A 26991-nucleotide genomic window follows, 5' to 3' on the forward strand; every position below is an offset into this window, starting at 1 on the left:
AGGGAGGGACCTTAGATGAAATGCCAGACAGTAGGAGGAGGGAACATATAGAGTGTACCTCCAGCAGGGAGACAGTACATCAAGTGAGGAATGGGATTGCCATCCCACAGTCACAACTCTGACCCATAATTGTTCCTGTTTGAAAGAACTGCAGGGATGGAAATGGAGAGGAGCCTGATGACAAGAAGGTCCATCAACAGGTCCAAAGTGGGATCCAGCTCAAGGGGAGGCCTGAAACCTGACACTATTAATGAGGTTATAGAGCACTCACAAAAATGGACCTAGCAGAATAGCATTCCAGAAGTCCCAACAAGCACCTGAATGAGTCAGATTCAGATATTTGCACCCAACTAATGGACAGAAGCAGCTGGTCCCCATTGTTGTATTATGGAAGGCTGAAAGAAGCTGGGGAGAAGGGCAGTCCTGTAGGAGAACCAGCAGTCTCAATTAATATGGACCCCCAAGATTTCTCAAACACTGGACCACCAAACAGGCAGCATACACCAGCTGATATGAGGCAACCAACACACATTCAATAGAGGAATTCCAGGTCTGTGTTCATTCAGAGATGATGCACCTAACCCTCAAGAGACTTGAAGCCCCAGGGAGTTTAGAGGTCAGGTATGGTGGGGGGTGGGGGGACATCCATATGGAGACAGGGGAATGGGGAAGAGGTATGGTATGTGGAATAGTCAAGGGTTGATGGGGGTGAGAATAAAATACGGAGTGTAAAACAATGGATTAAATTTAAAAATAGAATCAAGAGAAAAGATAAAATATGGCAATAGTTTTGAATTGCATTTCCCTGATGGCTAAGGATTTTGAATAGTTAAGTGCTTCTCGGTCATTTGTGTTTCCTCTTTTGAGAATTCTATTTTCAGATCTGTACCCTACTTTTCAATTGAGTTATTTGTTTCTTGATTATCTAGTTTTTTGAGTTCTTTATGCATTTTGGATAGTAGCCCTCTATGAGAAGTGCAGTTTGTAAAGATCTTGTCCCAGCAGTGTGTAGACTGTTGCTTTGTTTGAGTGATGCCATCTTTGCCATGAAGAAGCTTTCCAACTTCCCATGGTCCCATTCATTAATTGTTTGGTGGTCTTGGTGCCTGTGCTAATGATGTTCTGTTTAGAAGGACTTTCTTTTTTCTTTTTTCTTTTCCCTTCTTGTTCTTGTTTTTCTTCTTGTTCTTGTTCTTCTTCTTATTCTTGTTCTTCTTGTTCTTGTTCTTCTTCTTGTTCTTGTTCTTCTTCTTCTCCTTGTTCTTCTTGTTGTTCTTGTTCTTCTTCTTGTTCTTGTTCTTCTTCTTCTTGTTGTTCTTGTTCTTGTTCTTGTTCTTCTTCTTCTTCTTGTTCTTGTTCTTCTTCTTGTTCTTCTTCTTCTTCTTGTTCTTGTTCTTGTTCTTGTTCTTGTTCTTGTTCTTGTTCTTGTTCTTCTTCTTCTTCTTCTTCTTCTTCTTCTTCTTCTTCTTCTTCTTCTTCTTCTTCTTCTTCTTGTCCTTCCTTCTCCTTCTCCTTCTCCTTCTCCTTCTCCTTCTCCTTCTCCTTCTCCTTCTCCTTCTCCTTCCCTTCTCCTTCTCCTTCTCCTTCTCCTTCTCCTTCTCCTTCTCCTTCTCCTTCTCCTTCTCCTTCTCCTTCTCCTTCTCCTTCTCCTTCTCCTTCTCCTTCTCCTTCTCCTTCTCCTTCTCCTTCTCCTTCTCCTTCTCCTTCTCCTTCTCCTTCTCCTTCTCCTTCTCCTTCTTCTTCTTCTTCTTCTTCTTCTTCTTCTTCTTCTTCTTCTTCTTCTTCTTCTCTTTAGCTTTAAAAACCTTATGTGGTTAATGTGTGTTCTTTAGCATGCAACAAGAATGTTTCTCAAAATAAAGCTGCTGTGACTACATCTTCACACTGAATTTAGGACACACTGCTTTTCAATTGCTTTATTTTGGTATGGGAACACATTTCATCATTACTTTTTGTATTTTCATATACTCATTTCACAGAACACAGTACAATTCATTATAGCTAAAAGTGCAACATGCTACACAAAACATAGTACATGCCTGTGTGTTACTCTCTGTGTGAATAACCAAAAGACTGTTTCATTTAGTGTTTCCATATAGAGTTAGCTTTAAATATCTTATGTGGTAAACGCGTGTTTTTAAGAAGACAACAATAAGTGGATATTAGCCCAAACGCTCAGAATACTCAAGATAAAATCCAAAGACCACATGAAGCTCAAGAAGAAGGAAGACCAAAGTGTGGATGCTTCAGTCCTTCTTAGAAGGGGAACAAAATACTCACAGGAGCAAATATGGAGACAAAGTGTGTAGCAGAGACTGAAGGAAAGGCCATCCAGAGACTACCCCACCTAGGGTTTCTTCCCATATATAGTGAACAATTGCAGACACTATTGTGGATACAAAGAAATGCATGCTGACAGGAGCCTGATTTAGCTGTCTCCTGAGAGGTTATGCCAGAGCCTGACAAATGCAGAGGTGGATGCTCAAAGCCAACCATTGGACTGAGTACAAGGTCCCCAATGGAGGAGTTAGAGAAAGAACCAAAGGAGCAGAAGGGGTTAGCAACCTCATAGGAAGAGCAAAAATATCAAGCAACCAGACCCACAAGAGCTCCCAGGTACTTAAACCACCAATCAAATAGTAAAAATGGAGGCACCCATTTCTCTAGCCACATATGTAGCAGAGGATGGCTTGTCAGGTATCAATGGAAGAAGAGGCCCTTCATCCTCTGAAGTATTGATGCCTCAGAGTAGGGAATATGAGGATGAGGAGGCAAGAATGGGTGGATAGCTGGGGGAACACCCTCATAGAACCAGCAGGGGAGGGGATGGGATAGGGGGTTTGGAGGTGGGGACCTGGAAAGGGAATAACATTGAAAATGTAAATAAAGAAAATATTCAATAAAGAAAAGACAACAAGAATGTTTCTCACAATAGACAACTTTAGAATAGGACTTTGTTCATCTAAGAACTAAGATCAACAATTGATTAATGGGACCCCATAAGGTATAGAAATTGTGGATAGCAAAGAGAACAATTCATGGAGAGATAAAACAGACCACAGAGTGGGAGAGTATCTTAATAGACTATACTCTGGAAGTCCAACTGGAATTCAAAAATGATGAAATCTGATGCATTCTGACAGATTTGTCCACAGAGCATCTACCACTTTCAAACAGATCACTTATGAATTAAACAAATGACACACTGCACTTTGTAATGATGTCCCTTTAAAAAGACATGTTTATTATTTTTACAGTAGAGAAATGAAATCAAATTTTATTTTCATAGAAAAACAGAACAATAAGAATTTTTTTCAAATGAAAACACAAAATCAGAAATCAGGTATGAAGATTAATCAATGGTTGGATATACTACTAAAGCTGTCATTTAGAGGTGACATTTCTATTTTGGCATCTCTACCTTAATTCCAACTTTTGGGTAATCATTTTCTTCTTCATTTTTTGTGCTTCACTGGACAGTTGATGCTTCTTTTTTTTTCCCAGCCTTGGTGACCTTAAAATAGATAGGGAGAGAGATTCAATAAGATCCAAGCAATTGAGATAAAGCACTGCTTATTTTTCTCCAGTCACCCATCCGTGCCTATTCCACTCAAGGGCCATATAAAACCTTTTGCCTTCTGAAAGGCTGCTGATCCTCTTTGCTTTATCTCCTTCATTGTATTGCCTTATTTTGAGCCACCCATTTCTGATTATGTGGCCCTTGAAGAGATAGATCTTTTCATTTAACTTGAGTTAACTTGAATTTATTTGGGTAGTTTAACTTGTTCCCAGATATGGTGAGAGGAATTATAACAAAAAGAAAAAGGATTGATTTATCTTGTTTGAAGCATTAATTAGACTACAAAAAAACCCACAAAACAAAAACAAACAAACAAAAACAAAGACAACAAAACAGGGCTGGAGAAATGGCTCAGTAGTTATGAACACTGACTGCTCCTCTAGAGGTCCTGATTTCAATTCCCCGCAACCACATGTTGGCTCACAACCATCTGTAATAAGATCTGATACCCTCTTCTGCAGTGTCTGAAGACAGTGACAGTGTACTAGTTAATATGTAAAATAAACAAATAAATAAATCTTTAAAGAAAAACAAAATACAACAACAAACAAGGAAAACAAAATACCAAAGCAAAACTACATGAAGCTTTGGTTTTCTATTGGGCTGAGTTATTAGGTTCAGTGGGAACTGATGTATTCTTGCATTGATGAATCTTGAAAATAGAACAACTAATGCATATGTTCCTGTGTCAAAATGCTGCAGCAGTATTTGGACTGCTGTATATAGGGTATGTATTGTGTTAAAGCCAATTCTTATGTTTCAACGTATTTATTTCACAAGAGCCCCTTGATAATTATGTCTGTCATGAACTATGTTGACTCTGACCCCCTTCTTCTTTTAAATGTTCTATAACTGGGTTTCATGCAGCTTTCAATGTATCTTAGGTGCTTCCTTTGTTTATCTTACTTTGGAGTGCACTTTATCTCTAGCTATTGTTCCCCAATCTTGGGATCTATAACTGCCTTCACTCATCTGCATATTCATCTTGTCTAGGTATCTCCACACAGTAGCCTAGGTGGATCTCAGTTCCACTACTCATTGTCTTTGTCAGTAACTATTTCTGAGTATTTGAAGTTACATCTATGAAATGGAAATGCTATCTCTATTGCTGTTTAAAGTCCCAAATAATAGTAAATATTTGGTGGGTGTTCTCTCTTAGTATAAATGTAACATTTATCATACACTTTTTAAATATAGTACAAGTACAAGATTTGTCAAGTATCCCTAAATTTGAAAATACACATGAAGTTTGTTTCTATTTCAGATCTATTTCTATAGATTTCTAAGTCTCTATAAAGATTTAGAGATATTTACTAAATTTCTTATAGGCAGCTGGGAATGAACAATATCTGAACATATTTCTGCCCGCCATAGGTCATTTTCTTCTTTCCCAATTTTAGTATCAGTATCATTTATCCAGTTTCATAATGTTATCTCTCAATTGTTTTCGATGTTCTTTGAATGTATTTTATTTTTCACTACCATTCCCAAGCTGTAATAAAACCACAGGGTCCTTTTATTCTTAAGCAGTGGATACCTCCATTGATCAAAGGCTCATTTATTTTTCCTCTGTTTAATACAATTATTAAATAACTTCTTTAATGTGTTGGTAAAGTAGCTGCCTGGTTTTTAAAGTGGTAGTCTTTGCAAGTTTTAATGGTGTACATCTATGGTGATTTTCATACTGCCTAATATTTTATAAGCAGTTTACAAAGTTCCTCAACATATAATATTAATATATAATACATTACATAGAATAACTGGTAGTTGTGTCTAACTAATATTTCTCCCTCCAAATGTTTCTCTGTAAGACAAATTTTCAAGACAGGTACAAAATTCTTTTTACTATTGTGTCAAAATGTTTAAGCTTTTATCCCTATAAAACCTTTCAACATTTACCTATTGGACAATGAATAATCCATTTTCTTATTTCTGACAATGCAACATTTCTCCAACCTTTTAAGCAATTCTTTGGCCTCATGTTCTCAAAGTCTTTCTCTTCCATATGTAGTTGAATTAATAGTGGTAATCCAAACTTTGGTATATTTTCAAACTAACTCTCTCTCTCTCTCTCTCTCTCTCTCTCTCTCTCTCTCTCTCTCTCTCTCTCTCCCTCTCTCTCTCTCTCTCTCTCTCTCTCATTTCCTCTCATTTCTTCACAGAGTTAAGAAAATAGAACCACAAATTTCTCATGATGTGCTAGAGACCATGATAACTTACGAATAGACAGTCATTTCCTCTCTTAATGTTGATTTAATGTTCAACTTTCCCCGGGATCAGCCAACTCCTAATGATTAAAGCTGATGTTCAAAGCATATTTGATTTATCAACATCCTTGTTCTTAATCACATGGAAATCTATTTCCATGTCATTCTAACTTCTTCATACTTCGTGTTATTTAGCAAATATATAAAAGTTTTGGATTATTTCTCCAATATCTGTTTATAAAACTCTTCCCCTTAGAAATGAGTATAAGGGCATCATCTGAATTTGTTTCTCCAGACACAGAACTGTCTATGTAACATATTAAACACTTCATGTTCAGAGTCTTAAAGCAAAAGTCAAGTTCCTTTTTGGAAAATCCATTTGCTGTCTACATCCTACCTTGACGAAACTGTGGTCTCCACACACTAACTTTGGTTGTCCTCTTTCTCTTTTCAGGTGAAAGCAGAAGAGGTGGAGCTTATCTCCTTCCTTACAGTTGATGTTGTGCCATTGTCCACTCCCCACCACTTCTATGCTTCCTGAACCATCTTTTATTTCATAGCTTGTGTTCTGTGTTTTCACTTTTTTCTGGAAAAGTAAAATTAGCATTCATTTTCTGAAAAGTTATCTTATCTACATTCACTATTATACATTCAAAAAGATCATTTACTAGAAGAAATAATAGGAGAATATGAAGCCTGTTAAAGACATAGGAAACATGTATATTCAGTGAAGTCTTACCCAGGAAGTTTTATTACTATTGGCATCATCTAGTGTGTCTGTATCCCAAGGGTAGAGCATCATTAATGAGGACATAGCTGGTATACAATCAAGTCAGCTAATGCACAGTTACTCAAAGTTCCAACTTCTTTTAAAGGCAAAGCAGAAGAAAGATTTTCCCACAGTTTCCAGTTTCCCACCAGATGCTGTTTTCTTAGCAATAGCTTATCTTGGTTTAAAGTGACCCAAACCTCCTTGCAGCCTGAGACATCTGCCTGAAGTCCACCTCTGAGGTATGATGTTCAGTTAATCTATAAACACAGTTACTTTCTCATGAGAGAAGGAAAAACAAGGCCATTTCCTCAGGATTGCAGTTACTTGGCAGAACAGCAGGATTCCCTCCTTGAGAAAGTATATCTCCTCACTCATTCTTCTGAGAGTGACAAAGATCCCAGGTTTCCTCACAGCTAGCAAGCTGGGAGCAGTCTCCTCATGCCAGTTCTCTACAACTGTAATGATTTGCTTTCTAGATTTGGGGATTTCTTCCTGGAAGTGCTAGGACAATAAATGTTCTGCCTGTTTCCACCGCTTCTTATTCCTCAACAGCCTGGATTCCCAGTAAATTACCTGAGGTCACGGGAATCAGAACTTTGAGCAGCCTTCTTTCTATCTTCTGCATGTAAGGGGATGAATTGACATTTGTTCCTTATGTTCGTTCATTCAATAGGTTACAGGGAATCTTCAAAACGGGTTAAGATTCCAATAACTTAGTCACTTAGATTCTCTTCCTACCTTTCTACAATATCATGTCCTATTAAGCCAATGTCCCCAATTACTCAAGCTATTACTCATAATCTTTCAACTGTGTTTATATGCATAATCTGTAAATAGTATGCTATAAAGCAATGGAGGTTTTAAAACGGAATTTAAAAAATGACAGACTAAGAAGAAATAAACCTATAAAGTTTTTAGGACATTTGTTGAGTTCACCAAAGTTATCAGTTTTTATCTGAATTCTGAAAGCCTGAATTTTGCCATTGATGCACAAATGAGATGTTTGTATATATCTAGTAAATTTCTAAATCTAGTGAATGTAGAAATGTATATTGATTTGCCTTCAAAATGTCATTTCATTTAATAGTTGTCAGTTGCCAAGCTAATCAGAAATAATACATTAATTGATCAGGTTTAAATGATTAAACCTGCTACATGTAGAGATAGTCAATTTGTTTTATTGAATGGTTATGAGTTTAAGAGGATGCACTTATCCATCTAATGTACTTATGACTACAAAGTTGTTACAATATCCACACTTGTTCAGGTAATTTTTGAAACAGTCTCCAATTTATACTGTATTAAACGTTACTCAAGCTATAACCCATAAACTTTTCAACTATGTTCATATTCATAGTCTCTGGAGAGTGTGCTATAAAACAATGGATTTTTCCCATTTTTTAAAATTTTATTATTTTTTATTTTTTATTTTATTAGGTATTTATTTCATTTACATTTCCAATGCTATCCAAAAAGTTCCCCACAAGGAGCTTTAAAAAAAGACAGACTAAAGAACCATATAGCTGACAAAATGAAGAAATTAATAAGTGTTGTATATTTGCGTAGAGCTTCAAATACAAACTGTTAGCATGACACCAACCTGTGCCCTCTCACATTCCTGCTCACTGTGGCTGAGGGTAGGTATTTGTAAGTAGTAAAAGGAAGTATCTTGTACACCATTTCCAGAGAGTTCTCTCAGATCTATCTTAGGGAATTGAGTGTTAAGAGATCACCCAATCTTATTCCCTAATCTATTTGATGATTTCTCTTTTTATCCCTAGACAAGGTAGAGTCTTGTGTTGCAATACTGTCATTAAGCACTAAATGAAAAATTATTATGGACAATATTTGTTTCCAGGTGTTGATGTAGAAGGTTAAAAGACAAGTTTTCACACCTTACCTTGTGTAATGTAAACACTCCATAGAACACTGTTCCAGAAGTACCCTTTTGAATATCACAGATCTTAGGACTGGCATTTGCATTTCTGGTAATACAGTTGGGCACTTCAATCATTTGTTTAGGAGCAGCCTCTAACACAGAGGAAGTCTCATTGATCTCCAGGATGCCTTTGCTCTCAAAGTAATTGGATATGGTGATAAAATTATTTTTTGTGAACTTCTCTTTCAAATCGATGTTGAAAACTTTCACATGGAAATACTGGCTCACTGTAGCCACTGTAGCATGAAACATGTTCTTTACTTCATGTTCTGGTGATTCATATTCAAACGGGTCTGTTGCAGTGAGCACCATCACTGTCAGGGGCTCTGAGTGGAGAACAGCACCTCTGGGAATGTTCTGGTTCTGGGGTTGTGATTTTTGGTTCTGTGTTGAACAAATACAGGGATATAAACATATGAGTTTAGCAGAAATACAAATTAACCTTTACATGAGACAAATCTCAATCTCAACATTGTTCCTAATAATTTTTATGAATTTTTAAAACTGAAGATAATCTAAACAGGAATTCTTTAGTTGACCAAAAGGCCAATGAATTAAAGCATGGGTCTCCATCCACTGACATTTAAACACTTTCACTGGAAAGAATAGTTATTTTCTAACATGAAGAAAAGTGTTGAGGATTCCCCATGGGATCCTAAGACCTCCGGTGAGTGGAACACAGCGCCTGCCCCAATCCAATCAAGCAGAACCTGAAACCTCAGGAAATAGGGAAGCAGACTACCCGGGCCTGACCTGGGGCACAAGCCCCTTCCGCTCCACTCGAGCCCCAGGGTACCTGGCCAGCAGACTCGCCCAACACCCACAAGGGCCCACATAGGATTCCCCAAGGGATCCTAAGACCTCTGGTGAGTGGGACACAGCACCTGCCCCAATCCAATCGCGCTGAACCTGAGACTGCAGTACATAGGGAAGCAGACTACCTGGGCCTGACCTGGGGCACAAGTCCCTCCCACTCCACTCGAGCACCAGGGTACCTCGCCAGCAGAGTCGCCTGACACCCGCAAGGGCCCACACAGGATTCCACACGGGATCCTAAGACCTCTAGCGAGTGGAACACAACTTCTGCCAGGAGGCCGGTTCGAGCACCAAATATCTGGGTACCTTCCCTGCAAGAAGAGAGCTTGCCTGCAGAGAATACTCTGCCCACTGAAACTAAGAAGAGAGCTACCCTCCCAGGTCTGCTTATAGAGGCTAACAGAGTCACCTGAAGAACAAGCTCTTAACAGTGACAACTATAACAGCTAGCTTCAGAGATTACCAGATGGCAAAAGGCAAACGTAAGAATCCTACTAACAGAAATCAAGACCACTCACCATCGTCAGAACGCAGCACTCCCACCCCACCTAGTCCTGGGCACCCCAACACAACCGAAAATCTAGACCCAGATTTAAAAACATTTCTCATGATGATGATAGAGGATATCAAGAAGGACTTTCATTAGTCACTTAAAGAATTACAGGAGAGCACTGCTAAAGAGTTACAGGCCCTTAAAGAAAAGCAGGAAAACACAACCAAACAGGTAGAAGTCCTTAAAGAAAAACAGGAAAACACATCCAAACAGGTGATGGAAATGAACAAAAACATACTAGAACTAAAAGGGGAAGTAGACACAATAAAGAAAACCCAAAGCGAGGCAACGCTGGAGATAGAAACCCTAGGAAAGAGATCTGGAACCATAGATGCCAGCATCAGCAACAGAATACAAGAAATGGAAGAGAGAATCTCAGGAGCAGAAGATTCCATAGAGAACATCTGCACAACAATCAAAGATAATACAAAATGCAAAAATATCCTAACTCAAAACATCCAGGAAATCCAGGACACAATGAGAAGACTAAACCTACGGATAATAGGAATTGATGAGAATGAAGATTTTCAACTTAAAGGGCCAGCTAATATCTTCAACAAAATAATAGAAGAAAACTTCCCAAACATAAAGAAAGAAATGCCCATGATCATACAAGAAGCCTACAGAACTCCAAATAGACTGGACCAGAAAAGAAATTCCTCCCGACACATAATAATCAGAACAACAAATGCACTAAATAAAGAGAGAATATTAAAAGCAGTAAGGGAGAAAGGTTAAGTAACATATAAAGGAAGGCCTATCAGAATCACACCAGACTTTTTACCATATACTATGAAAGCCAGAAGAGCCTGGACAGATGTTATACAGACACTAAGAGAACACAAATGCCAGCCCAGGCTACGATACCCGGCCAAACTCTCAATTACCATAGATGGAGAAACCAAAGTATTCCACGACAAAACCAAATTCACACAATATCTTTCCACGAATCCAGCCCTTCAAAGGATAATAACAGAAAAGAAGCAATACAAGGACGGAAATCATGCCCTAGAACAAGCAAGAAAGTAATCACTCAACAAACCAAAACGAAGACAGCCACAAGAACAGAATGCCAACCCTAACAACAAAAATAAAAAGAAGCAACAATTACTTTTCCTTAATATCTCTTAATATCAATGGACTCAATTCCCCAATAAAAAGACATAGACTAACAGACTGGCTACACAAACAGGACCCAACATTCTGCTGCTTACAGGAAACCCATCTCAGGGAAAAAGACAGACACTACCTCAGAGTAAAAGGCTGGAAAACAATTTTCCAAGCAAATGGTCTGAAGAAACAAGCTGGAGTAGCCATTCTAATATCGGATAAAATCGACTTCCAACCCAAAGTTATCAAAAAAGGCAAGGAGGGACACTTCATACTCATCACAGGTAAAATCCTCCAAGAGGAACTCTTAATTCTGAATATCTACGCTCCAAATGCAAGGGCAGCCACATTCATTAAAGACACTTTAGTAAAGCTCAAAGCACACATTACACCTCACACAATAATAGTGGGAGACTTCAATACACCACTTTCATCAATGGACAGATCGTGGAAACAGAAACTAAACAGGGACACAGTGAAACTAACAGAAGTTATGAAACAAATGGACCTGACAGATATCTACAGAACATTTTAACCTAAAACAAAAGGATATAACTTCTTCTCAGCACCTCAAGGGACCTTCTCCAAAATTGACCATATAATTGGTCACAAAACAGGCCTCAACAGATACAAAAATATTGAAATTGTCCCATGTATCCTATCAGACCACCATAGCCTAAGACTAATCTTCAATAACAACATAAATAATGGAAAGCCAACATTCACGTGGAAACTGAACAACATTCTTCTCAATGATACCTTGGTCAAGGAAGGAATAAAGAAAGAAATTAAAGACTTTTTAGAGTTTAATGAAAATGAAGCCACAACGTACCAAAACATATGGGACACAATGAAAGCAATTCTAAGAGGGAAACTCATAGCTCTGAGTGCCTCCAAGAAGAAACGGGAGAGAGCACATACTAGCAGCTTGACAACACATCTAAAAGCTCTAGAAAAAAAGGAAGCAAATTCACCCAAGAGGAGTAGACTGCAGAAAATAATCAAACTCAGGGGTGAAATCAACCAATTGGAAACAAGAACTATTCAAAGAATTAACCAAAGAAGGAGTTGGTTCTTTGAGAAAATCAACAAGATAGATAAACCCTTAACTAGACTCACTACAGGGCACAGGGACAAAATCCTAATTAAAAAAATCAGAAAAGAAAAGGGAGACATAACAACAGATCCTGAAGAAATCCAAAACACCATCAGATCCTTCTACAAAAGGCTATACTCAACAAAACTGGAAAACCTGGATGAAATGGACAAATTTCTGGACAGATACCAGGTACCAAAGTTGAATCAGGATCAAATTGACCATCTAAACAGTCCCATATCCCCTAAAGAAATAGAAGCAGTTATTAATAGTCTCCCAGCCAAAAAAAGCCCAGGACCAGACGGGCTTAGTGCAGAGTTCTATCAGACCTTCAAAGAAGATCTAATTCCAGTTCTGCACAAACTATTTCACAAAATAGAAGTAGAAGGTACTCTATCCAACTCATTTTATGAAGCCACTATTACTCTGATACCTAAACCACAGAAAGATCCAACAAAGATAGGGATCTTCAGACCAATTTCTCTTATGAATATCGATGCAAAAATCCTCAATAAAAGTCTCCTAACCGAATCCAAGAACACATTAAAGCAATCATCCATCCTGACCAAGTCGGTTTTATTCCAGGGATGCAGGGATGGTTTAATATACGAAAATCCATCAATGTAATCCATTATATAAACAAACTCAAAGACAAAAACCACATGATCATCTCGTTAGATGCAGAAAAAGCATTTGACAAGATCCAACACCCATTCATGATAAAAGTCTTGGAAAGATCAGGAATTCAAGGCCCATACCAAAACATGATAAAAGCAATCTACAGCAAACCAGTAGCCAACATCAAAGTAAATGGAGAGAAGCTGGAAGCAATCCCACTAAAATCAGGGACTAGACAAGGCTGCCCAATTTCTCCCTACCTTTTCACATAGTACTTGCAGTATTAGCCAGAGCAATTCGACAACAAAAGGAGATCAAGGAGATACAAATTGGAAAAGAGGAAGTCAAAATATCACTGTCTGCAGATGATATGATAGTATATATAAGTGACCCTAAAAATTCCACCAGAGAACTCCTAAACCTGATAAACAGCTTCGGTGAAGTAGCTGGATATAAAATTAACTCAAACAAGTCAATGGCCTTTCTCTACACAAAGAATAAACAGGCTGAGAAAGAAATTAGGGAAACAACACCCTTCTCAATAGTCATAAATGATATAAAATATCTTGGCGCGACTCTAACTAAGGAAGTGAAAGATCTGTATGATAAAAACTCCAAGTCTCTGAAGAAAGAAATTAAAGAAGATCTCAGAAGATGGAAAGATCTCCCATGCTCATGGATTGGCAGGATCAACATTGTAAAAATGGCTATCTTGCCAAAAGCAATCTACAGATTCAATGCAATCCCCATCAAAATTCCAACTCAATTCTTCAACGAATTAGAAGGAGCAATTTGCAAATTCATCTGGAATAACAAAAAACCTAGGATAGCAAAAACTCTTCTCAAGGATAAAAGAGCCTCTGGTGGAATCACAATGCCTGACCTAAAGCTTTACTACAGAGCAATTGTGATAAAAACTGCATGGCACTGGTATTGAGACAGACAAGTAGACCAATAGACCAGAATTGAAGACCCAGAGATGAACCCACACACCTATGGTCACTTAATCTTTGACAAGGGAGCTAAAACCATCCAGTGGAAGAAAGACAGCATTTTCAACAATTGGTGCTGGCACAACTGGTTGTTATCATGTAGAAGAATGCGAATCGATCCATACTTATCTCCTTGTACTAAGGTCAAATCTAAGTGGATCATGGAACTTCACATAAAACCAGAGACACTGAAATTTATAGAGGAGAAAGTGGGGAAAAGCCTGGAAGATATGGGCACAGGGGAAAAATTCCTGAACAGAACAGCAATGGCTTGTGCTGTAAGATCGAGAATTGACAAATGGGACCTAATGAAACTCCAAAATTTCTGCAAGGCAAAAGACACCGGCAATAAGACAAAAAGACCACCAACAGATTGGGAAAGGATCTTTACCTATCCTAAATCAGATAGGGGACTAATATCCAACATATATAAAGAACTCAAGAAGGTGGACTTCAGAAAATCAAATAACCCCATTAAATAATGGGACTCAGAACTGAACAAAGAATTCTCACCTGAGGAATACCGAATGGCAGAGAAGCACCTGAAAAAATGTTCAACATCCTTAATCATCAGGGAAATGCAAATCAAAACAACCCTGAGATTCCACCTCACACCAGTCAGAATGGCTAAGATCAAAAATTCAGGTGACAGCAGATGCTGACGTGGATGTGGAGAAAGAGGAATACTCCTCCATTGTTGGTGGGATTGCAGGCTTGTACAACCACTCTGGAAATCAGTCTGGCGGTTCCTCAGAAAATTGGACATAGTACTACCGGAGGATCCAGCAATACCTCTCCTGGGCATATATACAGAAGATGCCCCAACTGGTAAGAAGGACACATACTCCACTATGTTCATCGCAGCCTTATTTATAATAGCCAGAAGCTGGAAAGAACCCAGATGCCCCTCAACAGAGGAATGGATACAGAAGATGTGGTACATCTACACAATGGAGTACTACTCAGCTATTAAAAAGAATGAATTTATGAAATTCCTAGCCAAATGGATGGACCTGGAGGGCATCATCCTGAGTGAGGTAACACATTCACAAAGGAACTCACACAATATGTACTCACTGATAAGTGGGTATTAGCCCAAAACGTAGGATACCCAAGATATAAGATACATTTTCCTAAACACATGAAACTCAAGAAAAATGAAGACTGAAGTGTGGACACTATGCCCCTCCTTAGAAGTGGGAACAAAACACCCATGGAAGGAGTTACAGAGACAAAGTTTGGAGCCGAGATGAAAGGATGGACCATGTAGAGACTGCCATATCCAGGGATCCACCCCATAATCAGCATCCAAACACTGACACCATTGCATACACTAGCAAGATTTTATCGAAAGGACCCAGATGTAGCTGTCTCTTGTGAGACTATGCCGGGGCCTAGCAAACACAGAAGTGGATGCTCACAGTCAGCTAATGGATGGATCACAGGGCTCCCAATGGAGGAGCTAGAGAAAGTACCCAAGGAGCTAAAGGGATCTGCAACCCTATAAGTAGAACAACATTATGAACTAACCAGTACCCCGGAGCTCTTGACTCTAGCTGCATATGTATCAAAAGATGGCCTAGTCGGCCATCACTGGAAAAGAGAGGCCCATTGGACACGCAAACTTTATATGCCCCAGTACAGGGGAATGCCAGGGCCAAAAAGGGGGAGTGGGTAGGTAGGGGAGTGGGGGTGGGTGGGTATGGGGGACTTTTGGTATAGCATTGGAAATGTAAATGAGCTAAATACCTAATAAAAAATGGAAAAAAGAATCAAAAAAAAAAAAGAAAAGTGTTGAACATAAACAGAGCACATGCTGTTGAGAGCAATTTTATGACATGCTTAAGTAAAAATATAATTAATTCAAACACAATCTTTACAATATGGCCAAATCAGATAAAAGTGGAAAATTAAATTTTGTTGAAAATAGAGAATAATTATCACATACCTTAAAGGTATCACAGGTCTTTAGTTACCACTGGACTCACTGTCGGTAATTTTGAGGATACAAATCACAATATCCACAAGATATAACAATCTTCTATTATTAAATGATCAAAAATACTAGCTTGCTCACAGTCCTTTCTTTTAAGTAGGCTCAAGTAGAGTTACTTTGGTTAGAGTCATGTCCTTAAACATAGATATAGTAACATTCCTCAACAGCAATGATTTCTGGAAACTGAGAAATATTGGTAGGATCTGATCTCTTTTCTGTATAGTGGCCTGAGCTCCCTGGATTTCAATGGAGTATTTTAATGGAGAGAAAATTGTCTACCTATAAGACAATATGCAAAGTAATGAAAAGCTATGAACTTTGTAGATTTTGAGTATATGGAGATAGTGGTGCTGTCTCCACAAACTGACGGAGATGTAAATAGTCTGATCTAGCATGCCACACACAGTCATCACTTAAGAATAATTTGTGTATATTTGCATCTAATTTTTTGATAGGTGCAACCAATTAGTATAAAGTAAAAAAAATACAATTAGTGGTGGTGATTTTGTATATGTACAGAAATAGCAATAACTTGATTCAAATTGAAAGAAATTTATATGATATGTATAGAATAAATTAGTGGGCTATCATGAAAACTACAAAGTGGGCATTAAGGCACACATTTCAAGAATATTCACTGAAGGAGAAATTGAGTTTGAGGTAGTGGTTAATCAATCAATAGAGAAACACAAATAATGATGTAGTCCTTGAATTTTATATTCATTATAGTTTAAGGACTTGGAAAAACAGTCCTGATATGTAAAATTGGAAAAACAAGTAAGAGACTAGTAACTATTGTAACATGTTATACTAGAGCTTATTCTATACAATTATAAGAAATATGAAAAAATACAAAGAATAACTATTCCCTTGGAATCATCCTTCCCTTTCATGTAGATCCCTGGGTCTTGAGGAGACAGATCTGATAAAGGTATACCATTGAAGAATGACTGTTCTAAAATCTCTCACAGTATGCACATAAGGTAGTTGTGGGTCTCTGTGTCAATTGCCACCTTTGGCAAGAAGCATCTTTGATGAGAGGTGAGTGAGGTACGGCTCTATAGGTATGGCAACATGTCATTAGGATTCATTTTATTGCTATGTTCCTTTAGTAGAATAATAGTTGTAGGTTTTCTCCTAGGCACATGACCTATTTAGTCTCAGATTCCTGATGCCTTTAGCAGTGTCTGGTATGGGTTCCATCTCTTGAGATGGGCCTTAATCTCAATCAAAAGTTCTTAGTTACTCTGATTTCAGCTGTATTACTTGTTTTGTGATCTCTAAGCCTCACCAGATATCTATCAGAGCCTTAACTGGACAAGACAACCTTCATCTACCCTCCTTAGATATGATGGTCCTTTCACATTTCTGGCATTCAAAGAAATATCAGGTTATACGTATCTCTAGGAAAAATAGGAAAATCATGGTCTTAAGAAATACACAGCAAAGTGGAAAACAAACATTGGTTCTGTGTCATAACTGGTAATAATACAAGAGTATATTATTTAGTTAAGCATTATCGATTTCCAACCCAGCACGGATAGGAGTTCTGGAGGGATTTATTAAGGCTAGAGCAAGGTACCAACATTTGAATTCAGAGGATTGGTTTACGACACTTATATCCCTTTAAGATGGAATCGCTGTACAATGTGTTAAGTGTTTTGAAGAAGTGAGTACCCTAATATGTATTATAAAAAAGTTAACAGGTTAGTTGTATAAAAGAAAGATATGTGAGAGTACAGAGAGGAGAATGGAGTCCATTGCTTCTGACTCTTTGCTTGCCTCTTCTTACCTGGGATCAAAACAAGCAGACAAACTCCTCATTGACAGAGGAAACAAGTTCATTAAACAGTCTATCTAAATGAAAGGTTGTGTATGAGTCAGCCAATTCTATATCTGTATTACATATTTTTTGCATCTGTTTCTGTCCTTGTATGATGATCTTTATCATATCCAGTATCTGTGTATGTTTGACTAATTAAATCTCAGGGAGAAGTGGGGGACATGGTCAGAATTTCAAGACTTGTTCCTGATATGTGGATTGAAGAAATGAAAGGGAACAGAAAGCTTGTACCTTAGCCGAAGGAATGTTAGATGAAGCCGAAGATGAGACCTGGGATATTGGTGACTGGCATGTGGCTGTGGGTCCTTCACAACAGGGAGGCTGATCTGCTTTCCCAGATGCCTTGATCTTCTTCACGTCAGTCTTTTCTTCACTCATACCTTTCCTTTTCTGAAAGTATAGCCATTGCCCTGTTAATGAGTCTAATCAGTTGAGCAGAGTGCATTTTCATTATTAGTTAGTAGATTTATTATGCCTGAATATGTTGGGAACTTGAAGGAGTAGCACCCACCCTCTGGTCAGGTCTAAAATTTTATCATTAATAGTCATAAAAATGTGTGTATAAGTGGTTTTGTCAAGCAAATGGAGAAGAAAAGCTATATGAATGATTTTTCTATTATTACTTCTATTGTAGAACATAATTGAATTTGAATTAGAAAACTATGTTTGTGTAAATATGCAACAACCATCGTTCTACCTGCTTTTCAGGTTCATGAGATTTCTAGTAGGAATAAACACATATTAATGCTACTTGATCAGTTATCCTCTGAGCTTCAATAAAAACTTGCAGAGAAGCTGATAAGGCAATAAGTACATTATAGACTGAGCAGGGGTTGGGGGAAGAAATCACCTCTGCCTGTCTGCACTGCCAGGCCACCACTGTTCCTCAGGCTCACCTGGGCTGTGGAAGTCTCTTCCTGGGTTGTGGAAGTCTTGCCTCTTTCAGATGCTAACATGTGGCTTGTAGTTGATGTAGGTGTTGCAGGACTTGCTTCTTGCCTATTTATTTCCAGTGATGTTTCTTCTGTTACTAGGATAGGGAGATTATTTTTATCACAACAAATGCATAAAAAAGAAAGCCAGCATTTAGCAAAATAGATGGTCTAGGGACCATCAGTATTTCTAGCATTTCCTCTCTGCTGCATTTATATCGATGCTAAGTCCATAGCTTACTCTAGCGACATAGCACCAAAGGCACAAGCTTTGATACCATCTCCCATTAGTCAGTTTTCCTTACCTGTCCCATAGAAAATGAGAAAATCCTTCATGTTTGTGATTCCCATGTACCTCAGCCAAGCTATCCTCATTCCCATTCTCCTACATTCTCTTAAAATACAAAATTTTATCACATTGATTTGTTTTGTGTATAATACACTCAAATAATAGATACAAGTAAAAGGAAATCTGACATAAACTTATAAAATGTGATTAAAACTTTCTAAAATTTATTACCCAACTCAATAATTTTATGAAAGGCAGTGCTGCCTCGTGCCTTCTTAGGGCAATGTTTAATCAAAATATATCCTTATTTTTGTTAATAAAGAGGATAAATAGATTAGTATTCTTAATAGAACTGGTGAGATGATTTATATATATATATTTAAATATAACATAATTTTTTATTTGGAATTTCTTACTTTTGAACATCTATGTTACATCTGAAACCCCAATCTTTGATCAACTTCTATTTTTGTCTTTAATGCATGCATCAAATATACTCCATAAATTATAAATAACCACTGGAAGATGAACGTCCTCAGCAGCCAATCCAAATGACCAATATGGCCATGGTCTTTGAGGTGTAAACCGGAGATATGACAGCTATGTGTGGACTTCAAGGTTATGAAGGGAGTAGAGACAGTAAGACACAGGTGGGATAGGGGTTGTTTGTTCCATGTTACCTTCTGATCTCTCTTTTTTAAGAATTTCAGCACGTTTTTTAAGAGTTGGTACACGTTCACAAAAGTTGATCAGTCTGTCCAATCCAGCATCAGCTGGAAATTTCTTTACCATCATGTTAGCAATCTGAAACGTGGTATATTTCTCTTGGTTGTCTTCTTCCAGATTTAAATCTTTGACCATCAATGACTTAAATAAATTGAATTGATGCTTATTGATACATTCAAGTCCTTCCAGCAGAACAAGTCTCTTATATTCATTCTCCATCTTTCAAGTTGTTGGTTATACTAGAAGAAAAAGTTCGCATATATTGTACATGTATTCAGAAATTTTTTAAAAAGACATGATTATGGGAATGAATGAGCTATGTGGAAATACTGCACATAGGTATGTTCACAGAAAGAGAGCATCATAGTAGCTGTTTATGTTACAAGGAATATTGGAAAACAATTGCCTTACTAGAAAAACCTTTAAAATGATCTGTGTTATTAATAATGATAGCTGAGTTGGGTCAAGTGTAGTTGTGATGAATAGTTGTCTGGAGATATGCCTCTGTGCAAGAACTTGGGAGTGTTGGCTTGTGGCTTCTCTTCTCTTCCTTTTAGGTACCTGAACCTTTCCCTTGTTAACTGTCTGTCAGATCCTGACTCCTTGTACCAAAGGTGTAGTGGATTATCTTACACAAACATACTCAAAAGAAGATTTGAGATTGGATGGGGGGAATGTGTTGAGGGAAGAAATTGGGGAGTTGGTGTAAGTTACAAAGTGATTTGATTTTTTACTTTAAACCTGGATTAAATGGTTAGGAATAAAGAAAAATTAAAAATTACTAAACATACATTCTTAAAAATGGTTCAGTTTTTCAAATCTTCAGAGTAAGTTGCATAAAATTATATAAATATTTAAATAAAAGCTATAGTGATATATAATGTTATATGCAGATCAATGTTTATTATTAAACAGAGAAGAAATAAATTCTAAAAAGAATTCAGAGAAACAGGAAATGTAACCCACTGTTGGAAGAAATATAATTTAGTGTGAACACATGATAGAAAATAATATAGAAATACTTTAAATACAAAAAGAACAACCAGTGTGTTCCACTCCTTTCAAAAACTAGTTATATAACCAATGGAGATGAAACAGCCATACACAGAAAACAATTACACTTGCATATTTGTTGCATTATTAATCACAATAGCTGAAACACAGAATAAAGCTAAATATCTTTTATTGGATGAGTTATAAAGAAAATGAGAACCCAGGTAGCATGGTACATGTATGAAAGTCCACTATTGGGGAAGTAGAGAGAGAAGGGTCAGGAACACACGCTCATTCTTGATTGTGAGACCCTATTACAAAAATGAAAACAAACAAAACAAAACAAACAAAACAGTTGCATGGAAAGTAGACATTAAGAGGTCAGGGAGAAGTATCTGCTGTGCAAGCCTTATAGCCTGAGATTAGATCCCCGGAACTTTTATAAAGAAACAACTTCTCAAATTTGTTCTGTGATTTCCACATACATACTGAGATTAGTATATAACTGCTCACTCCCCTACAAAACACACATCAAGTATTCATTAGCCATTCACAGCAATGAATTTCTGCCATTTGGAGTTTGAATGAGTTTGAACGAAACTGGAGATAAATATTTTCAGTAAAACATGGCAGATAAAGGGACACAAATACATCATGTTTCAGTTGTTTACAAAAATAAACTTTGCAGAATGAAATGGAAGAGTGGTCAATAGAGATGAGGAAGAGGCAGCGACAGGGGAAACATGAAGAAGTTTAATAAAGGACATCAAAACACACCATAAGTCTCATCCCATAATATGAAATTCTAACACATACAATTAGTGATTTTTGAAGATGTGGAAGTGCTTGTTACTTGGACTAGACTACTACCCATTATATATGCACATTGATTTTATAGTATGCCTTATAAAGGTCTATAAGGTAGAAAAATAATAACTCTTTTAAAATAAAAATATAAAAGTATATAGCATTTAGAAGGCAGGGATTGTTAAAAATCTCTAAATTTGAGGCCATCGTGGTCGACATAGTCAGTTCTAAGCCGAGCAATGTTACATAGTGTGAGACCTTGTCAAAAAAAAATAAAAATAAAACAGATCAAAACAAAACAAAAGCACAAAATGAGACAATTTTTAAAGTGGTTTAGAAAAAAAAGAATACCTTGGGATTGCTGACAAAATACTATTTAATGGATTTCAAAAATATTAGAAAAATTTGATGCTGAAAGAGTAATTTAAAGACACCAAAATCCTCCATTAATATAGCTAAGGACCATCCAAGAAATTATCATAAAACCTGGAGGCTCACTGCTTAGTAGTGAAAGATTTCAAACCAAGAAAAGTGAAACCATTTTAATTATATAATTACCAAATTATAACAGATTTTAGTTTTATAACTACATTACTCCCATGACAGTAAATAGTACTATGTAGTAAAATACAAAATTAATCATAGACATTTAACAGGGACATGGTAGTGGATGTTTATGATTCAAGGGCTGCAGAGGCAGAGGCAGAGGCAGAGGCAGAGGCAGAGAGTATAAGTTTGAGACTGGCCTCAGCTATGCACCACTTTCCAGGCAAACCAGGATTCAATAATGAAATTATTTTTCAAACAACAATAATAATAACAAGCAATAACATAAATTTAAACAAATACGACACTGAGTAATCATGACTATGGTTTCAAATTTATGCATATCTCAACTACTGAAAATTTAAGCAAAGCACGATAAAAAATTTGAAACATTTGAGAAAAAAATAGTAACAGTGAACAAGTTTAACTTTAGCCCACTAGAGTTCACCTCCAGAGTGGAATGAAGAACAGAGTATGGCAAATATTGTCTCTAACATCTCATACATAAGGGAGCTAGGAGGAGAGCTAAACATAAAAATGTCAAGACACTCTATTTAAATAACTTTATTCACAAAACTGGAACATTTTCTTCTATAGGATAATGAGTTTTCATGTTTTGTATAAATCTCAGTTTTGTATATTCACAAAACTAGATACTATATTCATGTTGAAGTGTGGTTTTCATTTAACATTATTTTAGTTATCATTTTTCTCATTTCTGTCTGGTCTTTTACACAGTCATTCACCACAAACACCTTGCTCCCATGCCTTCTCTAGTGAAGATAGTTGAAGACCAGTGTTAAACACTAACTCATGAAAAGTTATGGGAATAGGGATGGCATCTTTATTCTGTCATCTGCCATCTTCCTAGTGAAGCATCAGAAACCAGCTACAGCAGGTTCAAGGCTGTGAGTGCAGCTGGTACTAGCCCTGGCTACCGCCCCCCCCCCAACTCCAATACTGATTTTTTTCTATGTTCCTTTATATTCCACAGATAGATATGATCATATATTTAAGAAACAGACAGGACTCACCTCCCTGGAATTTCGGCAGCAATGTACAGGTGCTGAGATCTTCAACAACAGAAGTGGCCTGCTTGGTTTGAGTAGGTAGGCAGATAATTCAGTAACTGAGAAAGTGAAAAATGGGGTATAAATGAAGACACCAGTGGTTAGGACACTCTCAGAGTTGTTTCACTTCTTGAGCAGCACTGGGTGTCTCTCACTGTGCTGTCTCCCTCGGGTGAGGAGTGCTGAAATAGCCAGGCCTCCTCCCAGTTTTGTTCATAGCTTTCAATTTCCCTGGCCTGGGAAACCTCTTAGCTTCCCTTAAACACTGTGGTCACTATGGGAAAAAAAAATCACAGCTTAGTCAGGCTCACATTCTTTTCTGTTGAATCTCACTAAATAAGAAAGTCCTAACCTTTTGACTTTTGTAGCAGTCATATATACACTGGCCACCAGACACAAAACTCACATACATGGTGTACCCAGATCAAGGTGTTAAAACTCCCTGACCAAGGTTCTTCTGCTCTACTTAGATAGGAGTCATGGACCGCTGAGTCGGAGTTTTTATTGCAATAAAGTACTCAAGGCCTAGGAAATAGTCTAACACATCCAGGATTTACAAGCACCAAACCCTTCAGAAGTTAGAGAGGTTTTGGATTGGAGATTTATGGTTCTGGGATTTAACCACAACTGCCAGCTCAGAATTTGGGAGTTTATAATCAACTTCTGGAAGCAGCAGGTGAAAGATAGTAACAAACAGGAAGTGCCTTTGTGATTCTGGGACCTTGAGAGTGGCTGGTGTCATATCTCATTGACTGAGGTGCTAGAATTCTTGGCCCTTAAGGACTGGTAGCTGTTCGGTATGCACCTGGAAGTCAGTCAACAGTATCTCAGGCTTCAGCTCTTCATAGCCCTGCTTGTCTTTATCCCTGACACCTCTATGCCACTTCCACCACTCTATTTTCTCTCTCTCTTTTTTAAATTATTCTTTTATTTTACACTTCAGATTTTATTCCCCTCCTGGTCTACCCTCTTATTATTTTACATCCCATACCTCCTCACTGCTCCCCTGACTCCATGAGGATGTCCCCTCCAACCCCAACCCCACCAGATCTCTAAACTCCCTGGGTACTCCAGTCACTTGTGGGTTAGGTACATCATCTCTGACTGAAACCAGTCCTGGCAGTCCCCTGCTGTATGTGTGTTGGGGGCCTCCTATCAGCTGGTGTATGCTGCCTGGCTGGTGGTCCAGTGTCTGAGAGATCTCGGGGGGGTTAGGTTAATTGAAACTGCTGGTCCTCCTACAGGGTCACCCTCCTCCTCATCTTCTTCCAGCTTTTCCCTAATTCAACCTCAGGGGTCAGCAGATTCTGTTCATTGGCTGCCTACCAATATCTGCATCTGACTAGCTGCTTGTTGAGTCTTTCAGAGGGCAGTCATGATAAGTCCCTTTTTGTGAGCGCTCCATAGCCTCAGTAATAGTGTCAGGCCTTGGACCTCCCCTTGAGCTGGATCCCACTTTGGGCCTGTATCTAGATCTTCTTTTCCTCGGGCTCGTCTCCATTTCCATCTCTGCAGTTTTTCCAGACAGAAAAAATTATGGGTCAGAGTTTTGACTGTGGAATGGCACTCTATTCTCTTCTGATCATTGTTTTCTTACCTTTCTTATGGTTACCAGTTTAGTTCTCTCTACCAGGTAGAAACAAAAGGCAAGAAAAGGCTAGTTGAGTGAAACTTTTAATGGAGCCTAATATTATAATAACATGGCTTAAACTAGGATAAGTTTTCCACTTACTCAAAAGTGAGTGGATGTCCTGTTTGCAGCCAAGAAAATTTGTACCAATCAGGGTAAATCTGCAAGCAACTGAAAGACTGTCTTTCCACCAACCAAGGCACAGTACCTTAAAGCCAACAAGAAACTGTACTTCTTCCAATGACAGGAGTTTACCCATACAAACGAATGGCTGTGTTTGCTGGGAGAATGGAGCCTTTTGCTTGGGCCTGAGGAGAGATGCTTTCTTCACATCAAGTTCCAAATAATTGTCATTGTAGAAAGGCAAACATGTAGATGGAGGCCAACAAAAAATGTCAGGCATTACATCGACTTGGAGGAAGGAGAAGAACAGGTCATATCCAGGGCAATGGGCTCCATAGGATGCTAATGTTACACATTTGCCCCAATCCACAAAATGTACAACATGAAGAGAAAAAAATCTCATGCAAATTATAGATTTGGCTGATGGAGACATATCAATGTGTTCATATAGAGAATGCCTCACTGTGTTGGGAAATGCTGATAGTGAGGGAGGTGGTACATGAGTTGGAGCAAAGTATATATGGAGACTGTAATGTAGACACCATTCATTCATTTTAAATCCCCCCTCTGTGTGTGTGTGTGTGTATGTGTGTGTGTGTGTGTGTGTGTGTGTGTGTGTGTGTGTGTGTGTGTTTACATGCGTGTGTTTATATGCATGCCCTAGTGATCATATGGAGATCAGTGGACAACTCTCCGGCTACTTCACTGAGTCAGCATAATTAATAGAGGTAATTGGGTCTGTGAGTAAATGGTTTTATTCAGAGTCATCTCTCTGGCCCTCACACCCTTTTCTATAAACCCCAAATTTCCACAAATGATAAAGACAAATAATCCAAAAATAACGTCATAGAATTTAAAGGTAACTGGGTATTTTTTGCAGTAAAACATATCAAGTATCTTCTTTATGATGCCAAGATCTTGTGTGACTGCCCATGTGTTAAGTATTTCAGGTCTGTGAGGAAGGCCACAGTAGAGAAGACAGAACCTTAATAGTAATTGAACTTATTTTCCATGCCAAGCTTTAAACTTTTCTGGGCTGTGATCCTTCCCTACACATCATCAAGACAGTACTGCATTTGCTGAACTGTCAGAGCTGAGCTTTCCTTCCAGGAAGCGAAGGATATTAGCTCATCCTGGCCCGTTAGCCCTTGCCAAACTGCAGTTCATGTACCTGAAGAGAATCAGACCTTCAAAGAGAGATGAGTCTAAATCATGTCATGAGTATTGCCAAAATCTCAGAGATCTGATCTCTGTCAGAGATTAATGAGTTCTAAAACACACCACATGTTTACAAAACCGAAGACCTCTAGGATTTTAGTCGTTTACTGAACTCATCTCTAAGCCAGTAGTTCTAAGATTTAGAGATCATCTCGTGTGTTTGGAATTAGGATCATTGGTGCAACATTATGAACTAACCAGTACCCCGGAGCTCTTGACTCTAGCTGCATATGTATCAAAAGATGGCCTAGTTGGCCATCACTGGAAAGAGAGACCCATTGGACACACAAACTTTATATGCCTCAGTACAGGGGAATGCCAGGGCCAAAAAAATGGGAATGGGTGGGTAGGGGAGTGGGGGGGAGGGTGTGGTGGACTTTTGGGATAGCATTGGAAATGTAATTGAGGAAAATATGTAATAAAAAAATTTTTAAAAATACTAGAAGTCAGCAATATTAGGTTTCATTCCTGTAGCAGCTTACTGTATGTTCACTTAAGTTATTTTACAAAGTTTTCCCATTGGTTTTGCACTTGGCAACTACTTTCAGTTTGCAAATTAGGCCAAAATGGATTATGTAAATTGTGTGAAATTTTTTTAAAATTGATCGTGTGTGGGATTAGAATTAAAGTCTAAGGATTTTAACAAAATATTCTATGATATTATTAACTTGTGTGTTTTACTTTTAGTAGCACCTCAGAATCATAATAAACATGTAAAGTGTACAGCCAAGTAGGGATGGAAAGACAGGCAATTATTGAAACGTTTTTGAAATAAAAACGATGAGATTTCTTTTCATAGAAAAGACAGCTTATAACATGTTCTAAAGGAGCAGAAAAGAACCCAGAAACGGTGTAATTTGCTTGAGTTCACATGCTACATCTCTCCCCCACCCAACTCCTCCATGTATGTATGTGTGTAATCAAGAGTCAATCCACTGGACTTGATTTGACTCTTCTGTTGCTGGCACCTTGATATTAGGACGGGGTTATCTCTTATCATACTTCTTTTATATTCTATCTCATCTATCATAGTTTAGAAGTAGAGTTCAAAACACCATAAAGGTCATAAAGTGTCACTTTTGTGTATTAAAGGTTAAGTCCTGGGAAGGTCTGTGGCTCACTTTGTAGTGGCGAT

General features: G+C 37.9%; 1 protein-coding gene across 1 annotated transcript; it reads right to left on the reverse strand.

The window, feature by feature from the left end:
• Nucleotides 1–3223: 3223 nt before the first annotated feature.
• On the reverse strand, nt 3224–22981 carry Ifi205 (interferon activated gene 205). The gene is made up of 7 exons (NM_172648.3): nt 22850–22981; nt 19424–19708; nt 18419–18552; nt 17754–17912; nt 8460–8882; nt 6185–6373; nt 3224–3514 (listed from the first exon to the last, which is right to left on the reverse strand). The coding sequence occupies exons 2-7, from the start codon at nt 19686–19688 to the stop codon at nt 3470–3472; spliced, it is 1215 nt and encodes a 404-aa protein (NP_766236.2). The 5' UTR covers nt 19689–19708; nt 22850–22981; the 3' UTR covers nt 3224–3469.
• Between the last annotated feature and the right edge of the window lie 4010 nt (nt 22982–26991).

Source organism: Mus musculus, chromosome 1 (assembly GCF_000001635.26).
Source record: "Mus musculus strain C57BL/6J chromosome 1, GRCm38.p6 C57BL/6J".
NCBI lineage: Eukaryota > Metazoa > Chordata > Mammalia > Rodentia > Muridae > Mus > Mus musculus.